Raw genomic sequence first — 18305 nt, 5'->3', positions numbered from 1 at the left:
GAGTTTAAAGAAATTATTAGAATTACACTGGTTAAATGACGGTATCAAACAGAGCCGTGCAATCTAGGATATTAAGCAGTTCTCTTCAGCCTGAGAAGCATTTAGCAATATGTCCTTGTACTGCGAACTGAGGCCTTGCTTCTAATTCCTCCACTCTCCTAAATGGCCCTCCCAAAACAAAGCCCTAGTATGTCTCTATCCTGTCCCTCAGCTGGTACACTGGAGAAGGTCCTTCCACACATGCTGCAAAAATGTATCCTAACAGTACTTCAGTTTTTAAGTCACCAAGGAAAAGGTCAGGAGGAAATAGCTTCAGACCCACTGAACATTCTGAACCAAATCTGAGCTTCAAAGATTGCAGGTTTCAGAGTAGCAGCCGTGTTAGTCTGTATCCGCAAAAAGAACAGGAGTACTTGTGGCACCTTAGAGACTAACAAATTTATTAGAGCATAAGCTTTCGTGGACTACAGCCCACTTCTTTCACGTCCCTGACTTAAAAACCCAACTTTCTAGTCTTTCATGAGGTAAGGTGATTGCTTTGTATCCCTCGGTGGATAAACAGCGATACCAAAAATGTGTCCCTGTGCTCTCACAGCTCTGGTTGAGTCTTGGTATGAAAAGTTAAAGATTTGCTGAAGAAACAACAGTACAGAACTATGGGGGCTTTATAATTTTTTGTAGCTTTCCTCTCTTCTCATGCTCCAGCCTCTGTAAAGTAATAATCAAGGCCATTATATCAGGTGTTCTGTGGCTCATTGAGATAGAACAAAGAGAACATTATTCCCTGCTTGTAATACTGAAAAAAAAAATCATCTTGGAATGGTGCAGAAGTATTCTGAAAAGTTCTAACAGAAGGACCTTATTAAAATAAGCATAGGCTAGAAGTCATAGTGACGCAGTCAAACAAGGCCTTGTTCCTAACTTCAATTTTTTAAGAAAACAAGATTATGATCCCAGAAGGAGATTTAAATATTCTTTAAGTCTGATAGTGATCTTTAGAAATATGCATTTGATATCAAAGTAACTTCATTTTCTTCCCTGTTAAACGTTGATCTGATTTCCCATTGGGCACCAAGAAAGAAATAACAGAAACCTAGCACAGTATAATCTCTCTTCACAAGCCTTTTATTTTTGTGACTTTTCAAGACATATGTTGAACCATTTGGAACTATTTAAAATAGTAATATACTGTGTACTAACCTGCTTGTAAGACATAAATATGGCTGAGGTCTCTCTACAAATTTCATCCAGCCATATGGAGCTTAAAGTAATATTCTGCCATCAAGGAGATCCACAGGCAGAACCTCTTCACTGTGACCAGGAAAAATGTAGCCAAACAGCACAGTGGAAATCAATTCAGATTCTTCACAGCCTTGCAGTGTGGATTTCCCCATGCAGATCAGTCTGTGGAAAGATTCAAACACATGCTTAGTGTTCATCCAATTGTTACCCCCCTATCTGTGGCTGGATTAGGGTGACCAGATGTCCTGATTTTATAGGGACAGTCCTGATTTTTGGGTCTTTTTCTTATATAGACTCCTATTACCCTCCACCCCCGTCCCGATTTTTCACACTTGCTGTCTGGTCACCCTAGGCTGGATTGAAACTGGTATGATCAGTTCAAGGTGCCCCACCACAGTTCACACAACATTGACTCAGCTATTCTATCATCTGAATGTAGAAAAAATATCAAGAAAAGAATTCCTTTATCTTTCTAACACTGTGTGAAAAACACTTACTGCTAATGTAGAATTTAGGCCCATATTCATTGTAGTTGTTCTCTATATACTGAATTATTTTGAAAAAATCTATTTAAATATGTTGTGTATTAATATTTGAAATGTATTGGCATAGAAATACTCTTTACTTCAAAGTATAAAATCAGTGAAGTTAGCCAACAGAAAGACTGCTTTGCTTAGTCCTAAGGATAAAAGAAATAATTAATATATGTGCACTATGCTGTTCACTGGCTAAATACATTAATGGGGAGCAATTGAGTTTTCAGGCTTCACAGCAATATTTGTGTCATTAACAAAATATAAATGTATGTCTGTTATAAATGCAACTTCTAGTCATCTAAATGTCATGTTGTATAAAAAGTTTGATTTAAAAAAATTAGAAGCAATGCAACAGGGCTGGCCTGATCGTCTCAATGCAGTACATCGCATACGGCAGGAGATCCAGATACGGGTCCCAGAAATCTCAGGCCCTGCAGAAGGTGGGAGTGCAGAAGAAGCAGCAGAGAATTTGAGTTCCACCCTTGAATCCTCTTGCTTGCATTATTCTTCAGCCTACCCCTCCAGCCAATCCTCACCACCTCCTTGTCAAGTCATGCACTCTACTGATTAAAATTCCTTCATGCCTCCTTTCTTCTTTTGCCCCAAAATCACCTCCATGCCATCTCCCAGGTTGTTCCCTATACCTGCAATATCCTTTATGATCCTTCACAGCACACTTCTCTTCTCAAAACCCATTGTTTTCCTCAAACAATAATCCTCTAATTGCCTAAACACAATCCTTATTTCATGACACCAAAGTGCTTAGCACGTTGTGGCTACAAGGTGAAGAAGAAGAATGATTGGAAGGTAAATAGATTGCCATGCTCAAAGGTCCCATCTACATTACAAAAGCAAGTGAGTTTAACAACTTTTAAATTAAGGTGACCCAACTGGTTTTGAACACGAACTACCCCAATCTCTGTGGATGAAGTCCAACCATATGATCAGTTTGAAAAATATGATTTAGTTCGGGGGTCTCATCCAACAATTTTCACCAAATAACTTTTTGATAATCACTTGTGAATTAAAACTACAGCTGATCCATTTTTCATTATACTGTGACCCTGTCTTTTTAATGGCTGTCTATTTGGTGATTAATACAATGATATTCTATATTTTCTTCACACAGGAAGAAGAAGAAGGCTGGAAAATGGCTCCTAGTAATTTCCTCCCTATAATGGAGGAAGGAAACAACCAATACAAAGGTCAGTAGAGGGAGATAATAATCATAGTTGGAGCATTCTTCTAATTAAACTTAGATTGGATGCCATCCATGTAACATCAAACTAAAGTATGGAACATTACAGAAGTGCATGCTTTAGACAAAGTAAAATTTGGAAGGCGATTCCTCCTGCACCTGTAATTGATTTTTGACCTTACTGGTAATATTAGGACATCATAAAGCAAGGACCAGATTCCAATACCCTTCCTCAGGTCTTTGGCTCCAATCAGACAGCTGATAGTATGCAGTCAAAGCAGTTGCTCTTACAATAGGTGCAATATCAGGGCCATACTCTGTGACTAGACGCTTTGATTTCAAGGGGACGGTTATTAAAGTGAAGTGCTATTCAGTGCGAGGAAAGGTGGCAGAATCTGGCCCAAAGTATTGGTAGTGCATCTGTAAGTGCTTTAATTTTTTGTTATTTTTATTTCAGAAAAATCACCTGTGCTTATATATAGTATTGACTGGCCACTAAATGGAAAGTTCTATCTAGCAGTTGAGGTTACAACTACATTCCTTAAATTTCTTACCCTCTTTGCCCTCTCATTCATTGCCAAGGCTGTTGATACACACCACTAGAGTTGGTCAGCATTTTCTGAATGAAAAGATTGGCTGTAGAAAGAGAGCTTTTCAAAATGAAGATTTTTTTTTAAAGTAGTTGATTTAAATGTTTGTGCTTCCTGCAAAGATTTTTTGCCACTTTTTTAAAGTCAAAACAATTAGTCAAACTGACATTGAAGTGTTTTGTTTACAGAAAACTCTGCTTTTGGTAAATGAAAACTTTCAACAACATTTTTGATTAAAAAAGAGAGAGTTTGAAATTTTCCAGTATTTTTCAAAAATTTTCAACCAGCTCTGTTCTCCCCCTGCTCCACACTTGTCCCCTTTTCCCCTCTTCCCTATCCAAAGCTCTGCAGTCCATACCCTAACTACTCAACGGAGCTACCAAGAGTATGTCTACACAGCAAAGAAAAAACCGTAGCTGGCCAGCCAACTCAGGCTCGTGGGACTTGGGCTGCACGGCTGTTTCATTGCTGCATAGACTTCTGGGCTCTGGTTAAAATCCAACCTTTGGGACACTCCCACCCCGCTGGTTCCTAGAGCCTGGGTGCCAGCCCAAGACAAGAAGTCTACACAGCAATGAAACAGCCCTGCAGCCCAAGCCCAGTGAGCCCAAGTCAGCTAGCTTAGGCCAGATGCAGGTTTTTCTTTGCTTTGCAGACATACCCCAAGACTCCTCCAACCAGGAGGATCAAGTGTCTCTTGAGGTAAGAGGCTGAATAGAAAACATGGTTCATGAGCCGTAGTGTAAGGCCTCAAAGGTGCAAATAAGCGACAAGTATCTGACCTTGGAACGCTTGAGACCAAACTCTGAAGTAAAGGTTTTGAGTTTCGCTGTCACTACTTCCGTGCCTAGGTTCATTATGAGAAAGTTATTTTTTTAAATCATTTCTTCTTAACACTCTACAGTGTTACTGACTTGCTAAATTCCTCGCCTGAAATCCTTTGTTGTTATGCAATCACTCACATTGAGTTGCCTCGGGTCAGCCGTGGGGAAAAGAAGTTATCAATTTGAAAATGAGTTGTAATCAGCAGAGTACTGCCCGGCCTCTACTTTGTTAACTCGTGGAATTTCTCTTGTAAATTATAAATCATGGAGAGTTGCTTCATGGTAAGAATCAAAGGAGGGCTCAAAGCCCTCGAATGCACACATACAGCTCCCACTGAAATCAACAGGAGATGCACAGATGTGAGAACCAAAGAAATTGCTCCTTAACTTGCAAGGAGTGTTTTGTGTGTGCTGCTAAGCATGTTTGGGGCCACTTTGGGTCTTGTCCTTGCATAGGCACAAAATGGAGGCAGAGGACACAAGAAGTGTCTCCCCATCCTGCTAACAACAATGGGAATCCTTGCACTCAGGGCTAGCAGCGTTGTTGACACCAGCCTCTGCATAAGGGGCAGGGAGAAGATGGGATGGGATGCACGGTACTCCGTTAATGACCCCTGAGAGCCAGAAGGTGTCCTGGAACTCCTTCTGGGGCAACGCAGCTCCACGCTGCCCCAAATACTACCTGTTAATCCCTCCGAAATTGTGTATATTGATTGTCTACAGCTGTACTGAAAAAATTGCTCAGCTACAAATGTAAAAGGTAAGAAATACAAAATGGCATGCTCCATTCACATACCTTTGTAAGTGGTGTGTGCATCCCTGGAGGGGCGAGGGAGGAGTTAAATCATTTAAAATATTTAGGTTAATATGCATGGGCGGGTTAAGAGTACTGACTCCATGATATGGGTGGGATGTGCGGGGGAGAGACTTCCCAAATCTCACAGCTAGCCCTTTCAAAGAAATATCCATTTATTATTACTTCTGCTTGAGAGCTGATAGGGGCAAGTTAATTGTCAAAAGTGTAACTGAAAACAGATGTGTACATGTTGCCATAAATTGTATGTGTAGCCAAGGTATGTTCCTTCTTAAATCCTCCCTAACAGGATACACTTGTAGGGGTTCCAAATATGCAGGTTTAGACTCTTGATAAATTATATGACACATTGTGACGACCCTATGCACTGAAAATGCCTCCAGGAACACTTAACAATGAGCTTGTGTAGGCAAGAGACACTGCAAGAATCCATTTGGGGTAAATTGAAACTACAGCCTGGGATTCAGATTTAACCAATATGTAGCACATCCAGAAATCCTTAGGGAGAGAACAGTAACTCAATGAAATTCAAAGGATAGCTATGGGAGTGTCCAAGATTAACGTAATCACAGTAAAATATCCAGAGCTGTTAAGCTTTGCCACACTTCTTTTATCTTTGCCACTTGTGGATTGAGACTATCTGAACCAATATTCTGGTTCTGATCATGCACATTTCACTGCTTTTCAATAAATTATTAATTTCTACAAACTACACATCCCCCACCTCATTCACAACTAACCTTCACAAACACCAGTCAGGGATGGTCTAGATCATGGGCGGGCAAACTTTTTGGCCTGAGGGCCTCATCGGGTTTCCAAAATTGTATGGAGGGCTGGTTAGTGGAGGCTGTGCCTCCCCAAACAGCCAGGCATGGCCTGCCCCCGCCCCCTCTCTCACCCTTCCTGCTTCTCACCCCCAACAGCCCCCGCTCCGGGACTCATGCCCCATCCAACCCCCCCTGTTCCCTGACTGCCCCCCACCACCCAATCCAACCCCCCCTCCTTCCTGACTGCCCCCTGAGACCTCTGCCCCCATTCAACCCCCCTGTGCCCCACCCTCTGACTGCCCCGACCCCTATCCACACCCCCGCCCCCTGACCACCACCCTGAACTCCCCTGCCCTCAATCCAACCCCCCACCACCACCACTCCCCTCCCTCACCGCACTGCCTGGAGCACCGGTGGCTGGCGGCGCTACAGCCGCGCCGCCAAGAGCGCCAGGACAGGCAGCCGCACTGTCCGGCTGGAGCCAGCCATGCCACTGCACAGCACAGAGCACTGGGTCAGGCTGGGCTCTGCAGCTGCGCTGCCCCAGGAGCTCACAGCCCCGCCGCCCAGAGCATTGCACCGGCAGCACAGCGAGCTGAGGCTACAGGGGAGGAGGAACTGCAGGGGAGGGGCTGGGGCTAGCCTCCTGGGGCAGGAGTTCAGGGGTTGGGTAGGAGGGTCCCGCGGGCCGGATGTGGCCCACGGGCCGTAGTTTGCCCATCTCTGGTCTAGATAATACTTAATCCTGCCATGAATGCAGGGGCCTGGATTAGATGACCTCTTGAGGTCCCTTCCAGTCCTACAATTCTATTCTATGATTCTATGATTCAGTATAGTTTATTATATAGCTATATCCGTCTACAGGTATGCATAACGTACTCTACCTTCACTTAGTATGCTCTGCAATTCTCATTTAAATTACCACTAGCCAAAAATGTACTGCTCACATGTGAGGCACAATTTTTCAAAATCTCAAGAATCAAATCGGATAGATGGTAGAGTGACTCTGAAAATGTCACAATTTTTGAATATTGGATTTTTTTCCACTCTCCCCTTGCTTGAAAGTGCTTAACTATTGTCTATAGAAATTTTGAGGAAAACCTCATCTTTACCAGTGAATAAGCCTAGAAATTTTCAGTCTAATAAGTAAGAATTATTCGGAGTGACCAAAAGCTGATGCTTACAATGGAAATGTTTAGGGAACCTTAACTGTAAGCGATGGCATCCACTTAAAACACATTTTACACACACACACACACACACACACACACCCACCATGTATATATGTAATCTCCCCTTATGCTGTAGTAAGAGGAAAGCAACCTCTTCCAGAACACTGTGAATGCACTACTTGCACAACTTCAAGTTGTGGCACAAGCAATAATTTGTTCTTGTGATATTCTACCTACTAAAGGTACTTATATGGCCCCTATCACTGAGCACCTCATATTTTTAATGTATTTATCCTCACAAGACCCTTGTAGGGCAGGGCTATTACCTTCATTTTACAGAGAACAGACAGGCTAAATGACTTGCCCAAGGTCACACAGGATGTTTGTGGCAGAGCAGGATTGAATCTGGGTCTCCTGTAGCCCAGCCCAGTCCTATAATCATTGGACCATGCTTCCTATGTGTTTGACAGTGCTGTACGCTGTGGTGACATGACTTCATGTTTCTCTTACGTTGAAAGATCTCAAACCCTGTCACCAAGCGGTTGAAAGTTTCCATGTGAGTGTGACGATTACGCATCCCCCTGTATTGATCACCGGCTGCTCTCTACAATTAAAATATGAACACTAAATAATGTTTTCCACATTAAAAGCAAGTGCACTGTAAGTGCTGATGCTGACAGCCGTGTTAGCCCAAAGGGCAGCCTGCTAGCAGCCATGTAGAGATAGAGAAAAAGGATGAATCTAGAGAAAGCGATATGCATTTCAAAAAGAGGTGATTCAACGGCATTTCACAAAAACATGCACACACTCCCATAGTTAAAGACCCTATATGTAATTGAACACCATGCACTTTTCAGTGAAAACATCATGTCCTTAACCTTCTGACCTTGCTTTAAAAAGAACTTGGAAACATTTTTTTGATCTAGAAAAAAATAACATCGCATCTAACATCTACAAGCTATTGATCTATCTTCTAAAATTAGAGACCTCTAACCTAGTGACTAATTTAGTCCTCAGTGAGCCAATTGCCAAGTAATATCGATAAAGCCTATTGGCTAAGGTGCAGGAAGGAGGTGGTCACTGATTTGTCTGGAGAGCCTATTACCCACTAATCCATGCACAGAATGACAAACAATTATGAAAAATAAAATAAAAAGTGCGGCTCAGTTTATGAAAAATAAATACCTAAAGCTTAACGCTCCTGTGAAAACATAGCACTTGCAACCTGTTGACCCAGCCAGGAAAGTGTTTAAAAATTCACATCTCTTCTATGTAATTTCCCCTTTCCCCAAGGCTGAAATTCCAAACTAGGGTAACCCTGGGGGACGTGCCTTCTAACTAGGGCAAGTCAACCTTTCCTGTTGAAATATTATGTGGCATCTGTCATGTTATTTGACAGGCCTGGAGTCATTTAAAGAAATTGACGTCTATACCTTTGTGTTCCTTTCCTCGTTACCAAAAATCCACTGTCCTCCTTAATTGTTACCATTTTTAGTTATAAAATTAGGAAATAGTTTTTGTAGGTGAAGAGTCCTATGTGTAAAACCACACAAACTTTGCACATAATTGGAATCCAGGAGAATTATCAGCAGCAGTAGATAGCAGCATGTATTATATTAACTAGACTAAACCTTCCATGATCTCCTGTGAGTGCTATGAATATCTTTCTCAGTTTATAGTGTCTTAGACACTGCAGAGGGTAGTGAAAAGAGTAGTCCATGAAAAGCAGCTTCATAAAGGAGTCTATGTTTTAAGGTAGAAAACTGTAATTTTAAATCATCTGGAAACTGAATCAGTGCATAATGCTGGAGATCATTATAAAGATACTATCAGGGTTTGGAATGTAGGGAAACTTGAGGTATGGAGCAACAGAGGGTCCTGTGGCACCTTTGAGACTAACAGAAGTACTGGGAGCATAAGCTTTCGTGGGTAAGAACCTCACTTCTTCAGATGCAAGAGAGTACTTTTCGTGGGTAAGAACCTCACTTCTTCAGATGCAAGAGAGTACTTTTCATTGGGTACTTTATCATAAACAGAAATTTTGCCATAGACTTGCACTTCTCACATTCCTTCCCTGAAATGTAGTCTGCTTATTGCTCGTGTTTGGCCCATGCAACATTAAAGAGTAGTGATGTAATATCCGCTGGACTATGTGACTCTTTTTTGGAATCCCTCCACTGCCTCCCCCTTGCCTACTATATAAAGTTTAAACTTCTTGCCCTCACCTTCAAAGTTCTGCACAGCTGTATGTGCTGGATCCTATTTTTATCTCGTTCCCCTTTGCCCCACCAATGATGCCAGCCTCACTGCCCCCTCCATCTCACACTCCCATCTTCATGCCTTCTTCTGTGCCGTCCCTTATGTGTGGAATGGCTTCCCAAGCCAGTAGTCCAGGCCCACACCTCGTCTTCATTCAAATTACTCCCAAATCTCACTTCTTCTGTGGGCAGGCCAACACTGCAGAGGGGATCGACACTCTGAGATCGATCCACCAGCAGTCAATTTAGCGGGTCTAGTAAAGACCCACCAAATCAACAGCAGATCGCTCTCCAGTTGACCCCTGTACTCTACCCCCATTAGAAGAGTAAGGTAAGTCGACGGGAGCTTTTCTCCCATCTACCCCTCACAGTGTAGACCCCACAGTAACTCAACCTAAGGTACGTCGACTCCAGCTACATTATTCACGTAGCTAGAGTTGCGTAGCATAGGTCGACTTACCGCGGTAGTGTAGACATAGCCTGTGAGGCACAAATGTTATCCCACATCAGTCAAATGCCCTCTCATTCTATTGTATTTAATGCAACATTGTATTATATAACTGGGCAAGGGAGAATGAGGATGAGGAGGAGTTAATGTTTAAAATTAACCCATGCCTCTGGTCCCACAGCTTGCTTTATCTTTTCTGTGTCAGTCTTTTAGTCTGTATGCTCCTTGCGTAGGATCTATTTTTGTGACTTCCCCATGACTAGTTTAAAATTTGATACAGGAAGCAAGAGGGAGTCAGTGGAGGGATTCCAAAGTACGGTGACATGGTTGAACTCATTTTATATCATTACTCCTTAAGGTTGCAAGTGAAAAACACAAGCAGTGATGCTCTACGGGTTAGGACTTGCAACCTGAAAGTGACAACCTCAATATCCATTACTATCCCCCTGAAATCCAATACCAAACTACAATACAAGGCAAAGAAGGTTAACCTTGAGTTTCACATAGCCTAGCACAATAGTGCTCTGATCTTGCTTGGGGTCTCTAGGGTCTGCTACTTACATACAATTAATAATTTCAACTATCCTGTTTTTTTCAACAACATCTAGAAAAACAATGTCTCCTATAACTTTTTGCCCGCTTTCTTTGCTTTTGGATAACAGACGTTTGGCAGAACAGAGATGAGCGATGGAATTTCCCCCAGGAGTATGACCCAGAATTGATCAAAGAGGAGAAGCGGAAAGAAGTGGAGGAGGAGATCAGAGTGCAGGTGTGCTTACAATAATAACAGGATATTTATAAGAATGGTTCTTGCCGACATGGGTTTCTCTATGGTGGTAAGAACTGGCCCTGGCATCTAGACCTTGCCTCCATTCGGAGCTGCCCTAGCCATGCTTTTCCTTAAATGTTTGGCTGAATATTTGTGTGCAGAGTGATTTTGGGTGTATGGCTACAGCATGGAAAAACTAAGAAAAAAATTCAACCCTGTGCCTGTCTGAATAGGTTGATGAGCTGATGCGACAGGAACTGAAGAATCTGAAACTGGCAGTGGACAGAGAGAAGGAGAAAAAACGAAAAAAGGGGAAAAAAGGTGGAAAGAAGGTGAGTGCAGCAAGGAATGGAAAGCCAGCATGCATCACAATTCTCTACCCCTAAATACCAAGGAAGAAATCCTACCCCCATTAAAGTCAATAGCGAAACTCCCTCTGTGAGTGTTTGGTGAATCTTAGGTCACAAGAGGTCAAAACCACCTCATGTGTAAGCGGATTTCTTAAGCGGTTTTGTTTTGTTTTGTGTTCTTTGTAGTTTTTTTAGATTTCAGTGTTGACCAACCCTTAGACTTTTTATTTTAATTTATGTTTTAGGGCCAGGCAAACCATTCTGAGGGAACAACCCCACAATATTGATCTGATTTTCAAGAGTACTCTGAAACCACAGCTCCAGCTGAAGCCAACGGAAGTGGAGGGTGCTCTGCACTTTTGAAAATCGGACCATATATTCTGAGCCTGCTTGATCCAGATTAATATGATGGTCTTGTAATTAAGGCATGGGACTGGGAGCTAGTAGATTTTCCATGGACTGAGTATCCTCCATTCAAAAAGCAGGTCCCTTTAAGTTGTCTCCAAAGGGACACCCAAAAACCAAGACAACCAAAATCACTAGTCACTTTTGAAAATCTTGGTCTAATCATTCAAGTATCTGAACTGACTGACACACAAATGTGTGCATTTTGGTAAATATTATTTAAATGTATTCTGCTCACCACTGAAGAATTTAATGCAATTAAACCACATTTATTTAGGAAAAGGAAATAAGTTAGCGGCATAAATTACTTTAGTGTATTTGACCCATTAAAACGCAGCCAATATAGCAGTGCTGGAGTCCTAAAAAAAAGAAGTGCTGGAATGCAGGGCAGTGGGAGGCCCCAGGAGGGAGCAGAGGGAGCTAGGAGGAAGGCAATGGGGGGAGCTGGGAGAGGTCCAGGTCCAGTGGAGTATGAGACTGATTCCCTGCAGTTGTCCTGCCCCCACCTCTCCTAGCTCTGCCTGACTCCTGCTCCTAGGGTGACCAGATGTCCTGATTTTATAGGGACAGTCCCAATTTTGGGGTATTTTTCTTATATAGGCTCCTATTACCCCCCCGCCCCCTGTTCCGATTTTTCACACTTGCTGTCTGGTCACCCTACCTGCTCCCCATGGGGGGTTCTGCTGTCTGGGCGGCCCTGATACTCGGCTCCCGACATCTCCCACCTCACTTCTATGCTCCTTTGCCCACTCCTGGCTGTAGTGTCCCCAGCTCCTTCCGCTGACCCACTGTCCAGCACCCCGTTTGGGCCTGCCAATGGCACCTGATGGCCTGTCATGCTGCAGCTGAGGAGGGAAAGGTGCTGCCTGGCCCAGACCCATGGGAAGTGCCAGAACACCATTCCAGCTCCTAAAAAAGTACCAGAACAGCATTCTGAAGTGTTCTAGCACAACTTGAGTGCTGACATACACTGTTTACATCTAGTTTCACAGCATTACAGCGTGCAGAGAACTCCACACCTGCATGTTCCTTTGAATTGAATGTGCACTTTTATTTTACCCAAGGATTTAAATTCCAAACATTTGTACAGCAGGCATTCGGCATTTCCAGATGGAATCAGCATTTCAATTTAAAACGCTAAAGGCAAATAGCAAACCCTAAGCTTGTGCTGACGTTTCACTCTTGGAATTGTTTGTGCAGGCCAATACCTTCATCCGCAGTACTTCTAGTTAGATCTCAGCCCTTTTAGAAATTTAGAATGCTCTTTGCACCTGACCAAAAAAATGACAAGGGCAATTTAATAAAGCTAGGTTGAGGCATCTTTGAAAATTGATATATGAATACAATATGGACCCAATTCAAACAATGTCAGGGTAATTTTGAAGCGAAGGAAGGCAATGCACAAAAATGCATGTGCAGTTACAGTGACTCAGCACACAAAATGGATAGTTGCATGGACACCTCAGTTCTCATTTGTGTACACAATATCCCCTAGGTCATACACACTCAGTCACGGTAGTGAGGCATATGGACCTTAGACTGCGTTTTTGAGAATTTGGATTTGTAATGGGCATAGTGTAGACTAGGAGCAGTTAGGAAGCAGCTTGCCAACTCGCTGATGAAGAGTACTTAATTATTCAATAGTAACGCTCTGTTTGATCAAGGGCCAGTGTTGGCAGACCCATCCAGTCCTTTCCCTAGAGGAGCCAGGGCCTCTGAAGCAGGTGATACAAACTAGGAAATGTTAGTAGATTTCACGGTGCCAGTGAAGACTAAGTGATGCCAGATGTAAAACAAATTTTTCCAGGGGGTTAACCTGCCTTGCAAACAGCATTCCCAAGACAACTATTACAGAGACAGACCCTTGTTTCTATGTCCAGTTACCAGTGGGAAGTTGGCAGTGAGTATAATGTCTGTCAAGCAGAATACTGAAAAGCAGAGTTCATGTTCTTTTGTCGGGGCATGCTCCATTTTCGTGAGGCCGTATTTCTTGAGAATCCTTACTGCAGCTTTTAGAAAGATTTTTTTTCTATTTGCTTTGCAACTACCATTCACAGCAAGCCCACAGACCTTAGAGCTATTCCTCTTTGGCCCTAGGGAATAGACACTAGGAACTGATGTGCAGGTCAAAAGCACCATTGCAGTCTGTAGTAGCACATTAGAATAAGTAGTCACAAGTAAAAAAAAATGCTAAGAATTAGAAAAAGGAAATCTCTCGATCCATCAGGAAACACTCCTGACATACGTCCTTCCCAGAATTCCCTTTTCTGAGGCAGCTCAGCGTTCCATGTGCTAAGATGTGTAAGCACCATGGAGATTGAACTCTTGGGAAGGCCATTGTAAGGAAACGGACTGTTTCTCACTGTAAAACTGTTTAGCTGAATATATATATTTTTCCCATTACAGCAAAGGTGCCCTTAAACATGACCTTGGATTTTAAAAGTTTGATTCTTTCAGCCATCCCATTAAAATCCAGAAGGAAGCTGTTAGCCCTCCTAGTTCACACAGTTTACCTCCAAGCAGAGCCTTGCCTTTGATTTCAGGACTTCTAAATACCATTTCGCATTCTAAGAGAAAAATCAGCAAAAATCACTTACATTCCCCCAGAAGATAACAGGCTATTTTATCCCATCAGTGGAGTTACACCAGGGTTTCATTTGGCCCCGTAGTTTTAGAAGGATCCTAAATATTCACTTGCTGCCTCACACCCAAAGGGCAGGCAGATTAGATTTTGGAATATTAGCCATTAGGCTGTGATGAAAATACATCAGTCAGCCAGGCATGATGGGTAAGAAGCCAAATCACTTCTTATTCTGGGCCAGACCCAGATACCCTTACTCAGGCTAAACAGCACCTTACTCCATAAGCAGTCCCATGAAAGTATTTTATTACTGTTCAATATTTATACTAAAGTAATATCCAAAAGCTCTCATCAGGATTGCGGGCCCCGTTGTGCTGGGTGCTGTACAAACACCGAAGAGAGATCGTTCCTGGGCCCCTGAAGGGCTTACAAGCTAGACACACCAACAAGCAGAGGGTAGGGATGAGAATGCAACATTCACGCAAATGAATCTTTTGAAGAATTGATCCAGCTTGGTAGTTAAATGGATTGAGGGTTTAGAGGTGGAAAAGAGGCATAGTTGCTCCTTGTCACCTGTGCAGCCATGATGAGCAGACTAGGTTTGTAAGCAGCAGGGCAGAGGTGAGTTTTAAGGATGGATTTAAAGGAAGATACTGGCTGGAATTTGCCCCATGCATACAGGGCAGCATGGGAAAAGCCGTGGAGATGTTTGAGAGAAAAGCTGACCGGTGGATGGTGCAGGCTGGGAATGCTGGTAGAGAGAAGGCAAGAGTCATTATTAGGATTCTAATAGCCCCACCCTATGTAGCTGCCCTAGTAATCTGACGACCTTAACAAGGGGTAAAATTTTCAGAAGCACCAAAGTGACTTATTGAAAATCCATGCTAAATAGACTTGAGGTGTGCCAGTCAAGCCCAGGAAAGAGGAGGTTGCAGTAATAACGAGGGCTTTGGCTGCATGGGCAGAAAAGAAAAGCAGGATTTTAGAGATACTGTGTAAGAAAAAGTGGCAAGATTTAGAAATTGCTTAGTAGTCATGGGGACTACCATGGAAGAAGGTGCTTTTCAATGCGAATAAGGGCATCAGAATCTGGCCCTCTACACCAACATAGCGCACTTGCTGCTACACAAGTCCTGGCTTTGCCTTCTCCCCTTGGTTTTCTTATTTCATGGACATTTATGCCTCGCTAGTCATGTTCTCTAGGCACTGTTAGTCCATTCTTACCACTATTGTAAACATTTGTCACAAATTAATTGAGCAAAGATCGGGAAAAATGAGCAAGAAACTACTGTAAACTTCGAGGAAAGAAAATGGCTCAGATTGTGTGTGCATGTGTTACTTGTATCATAGTTCTAATATAAAAGGGTTTCATAATTGATCTCTGACATAACACATTGGGTGGCAGGACAGTAGCATTAGCCAGAAAGACAGGAGAGGCATCTAAGGGCTTGTCTACATTGCCTTGCAGTTCAGACTATAGGGGCGTGAACAGCAGTGCACACCAAAGTGCTGCACTGTAACTGCCCAGTGTGGTCATCGTGGGCATGAACTAAAAGGTTCATAGTTCCCATTAATGTAATCCTCCTTCAGACAGGACTACATCATACAAACTAGGAACCTTTCAGTTCGCACTGGCAGCATCTACACAAGGGAGTTACAGCACTTTGGGGTGCAGCCCTGTAGTCTGAACTGCGGGGCAGTGTAGAGATAGCCTTAGGATACTTAGTGCTTAGGTACATTGCTGTGAAGATACAGTTCCCTGCACTACTTACGGAAATGTGCAGTAGCACAAGGCCATTGCTGTATGATTTGCAATCTGTAGAAGAGATACATTAGCTGCTGTGATTAATTTCAGAATCTGCTATCATTTTTAAAAAGTTGCCTTCTTCTCTAATGTCCCCTGAGAGTTAGTGTAATATGACATGGTACAAATACGACGGTGAGCATGCTCCCATGCTGCCCTCCATGAGAAGAAGAAGCTTCTTCACCTGCCATCTAGGGTCCAGTTGCAGTCCATGAAACACTTGCAAATGGTTGAGAGAGAGCTGGTTACATGGTGATGCTCCCCTCTTTTCCAAGCCCTGAACTGCACTTAAAAGAGAGCTAAAAAATATGCATGAAGTACTTTCTCCATACTACTTGTCCACATAAGCAATTGATGTACCTGCCACAGGTACGTTGTACAATTGCAAATGAAGGGGAAGTGGTCAATGCAATTTTGACTTGGAGGGAAAGTGTCTACAAGACACTCTATTAAGATCTGCTCCACCTTGTGCTCTAGAATCCTGCTGCAAACTGATTCTGTATATGCTTACAGCAACACCTGAACTGCTCAAAACCCGTTTAGTGATCACACATTAAAGAGACAAAACCCTGTGCACACCCCACTTAGGAATGGAGATGAGGCACCATTAGATCAGCCAGAACTAAATGCAGTTTTATTACACAGTAGAGGATATGCAAGAAAGTGGAAAATAATCATGAATAAATGGGACACCTATAAAGTGGTTAGGGGATGGAATAGACTGACACATTTAAAAGGTAAAATCAAATAGGTTTTCATAAGTGATTAACCTGTTTGCATTTGCTATATAGGAAAAGCAGCTGTCAGTAAGGTATATTTTGTAGGAAAGCCACAGTCTAAAATTCACATTTCCTCTTATCTCAGTGCTTGCCAAATTTCCCAGAAACACTGATGTCAATTAGGAAAACACATTTTTTTCCATATAACAATTTTTTTTTAAGTTTTTGAGTTCGTTTACTGGTGAAAACGCCCTGAAGAAATTACCAGTTGGCCAATAAATTCAGCATATGTTCAGTGTCTTCATAAAGAAAAAATCATCTTGTCTTCCCAATAAATCCCCATGATGTTATAATTTCTTCCAACTTCCTAAAAAATATAAAGAAACAATGCTAGAGAAGCACTGGCAATAACTTGCTAGAGCTGAGGTGGGCAAACTATGGCCCGTGGGCCACATCCGGCCCGCAGGACCATCCTTCCCGGCCCTTGAGCTCTTGGCTGGGGAGGCTAGCCCCTGGCCCCTCCCCTGCTGTCCCCCTGCCCCCGCAGCCTCAGCTTGCTGTGCCAGCGCTCTGGGCGGCGGGGCTGTGAGCTCCTGCCGGGCAGCGCGGCTGCGAGAGCCGCCGGCCTGCCCCGGTGCTCTAGACTGCGCGACGGCATGGCTGGCTCCAGCCGGGCGGCGCGGCTGCCAGTCCTGGTGCTCTGAGCGGCATGGTAAGGGGGCAGGGAGCAGGGGGGTTGGATAAGGGGCAGGAGGTTCTGGGGGGCAGTCAGCAGACAGGGAGCGGTTGGATAGGCGTGGGAGTCCCAGGGGGCAGGGGTGTGGATAGGGATCTGGGCAGTCATAGGACAGGGAGCAGGGGGTGTTGGATAGGGGGTGGGGTCCCAGAGGGGGCAGTTAAGGGCGGGGGGGGCAGGAGGGAGCAGTCAGGGGACAAGGAGCAGGGGAGTTGGATGGGTCAGGGGTTCTGAGGGGGGTAGTCAGGGGGCGGGAAGTGGGAGGGGGCAGATAGGGGACGGGGGCTAGGCTGTTTGGGGAGGCACAGCCTTCCCTACCCAGCCCTCCATACAGTTTCGGACCCCCGATGTGGCCCTCAGGCCAAAAAGTGTGCCCACCCCTGCACTAGAGCCAGTATCTCTGCAATCTCCCAATTGCTACTATAGTGTGAAACATACTTTTCTGACGCCATCACTAAAGATGTTTGTTTAACGTAGAACATGTTCCTTGTCCTATAAACCACCCCACACTGCTCGGACTATTTACATAAAGACGTCTGTGGTATAATTCTGCATATTTGGACATGTTTGTATTATTCTAATACAGGTCCATTAAAAATATTAGCTTTCTCCAATTGTCTCTTATCTATATAGCTCTGGGTTTGTCTAGATTATTTACATTGTATTATGAACAGCAACAGATGATATAAGCAGTAGATTGTCTAAAGTATGATCCAGTCTTTGGAAAGTTATAATGGATTCATTTCTAATCATTGCTGATTTACCCCGGGAACAATAGCATTTTCCAGATAGGATTTTTTTTTAAATGTGCAACCCCTGGAGCACTGCATAAGGGTTTGTGAATAATTCAATAAAATAATAAATAAATGCATGAGTAGGAGGTTATAAAGTCTCTTCTTCCCAAGGGTGGAGGAAACTAATCGTTTAAGCTCATGCCTGGCTTTAAATGTGTGGAGTCGTCTCATTGACCTCAACATGACTAATCACATTAGCTCATGGTTAAGTGCTTTGCTGGACTGGGCCTACTACACCAAGCTCTAACTCCACTGTGTGTTACACACATGGATTAACCAAGCGCTGTCCTTAGTTAAT

The 18305-nt window shown here is 43.4% G+C and overlaps 1 protein-coding gene across 3 annotated transcripts in view; it reads left to right on the top strand.

Moving 5' to 3' along the window:
- The window catches only part of IQCA1 (IQ motif containing with AAA domain 1), a 151365-nt gene that overhangs the window by 90548 nt on the left and 42512 nt on the right, over positions 1-18305 (top strand). For all 3 annotated transcript variants that reach the window (XM_042854528.2, XM_042854525.2, XM_008172583.3), the window contains exons 9-11: positions 2908-2983; positions 10512-10618; positions 10852-10950. In XM_042854528.2, coding sequence (XP_042710462.2) covers positions 2908-2983; positions 10512-10618; positions 10852-10950 — 282 coding nt within the window. The remainder of the gene's footprint in view (positions 1-2907; positions 2984-10511; positions 10619-10851; positions 10951-18305) is intronic.

This window comes from Chrysemys picta, chromosome 11 (genome assembly GCF_011386835.1).
Source record: "Chrysemys picta bellii isolate R12L10 chromosome 11, ASM1138683v2, whole genome shotgun sequence".
Classification (NCBI taxonomy): domain Eukaryota; kingdom Metazoa; phylum Chordata; order Testudines; family Emydidae; genus Chrysemys; species Chrysemys picta.
This window is presented reverse-complemented; position numbering and strand designations above follow the sequence as displayed.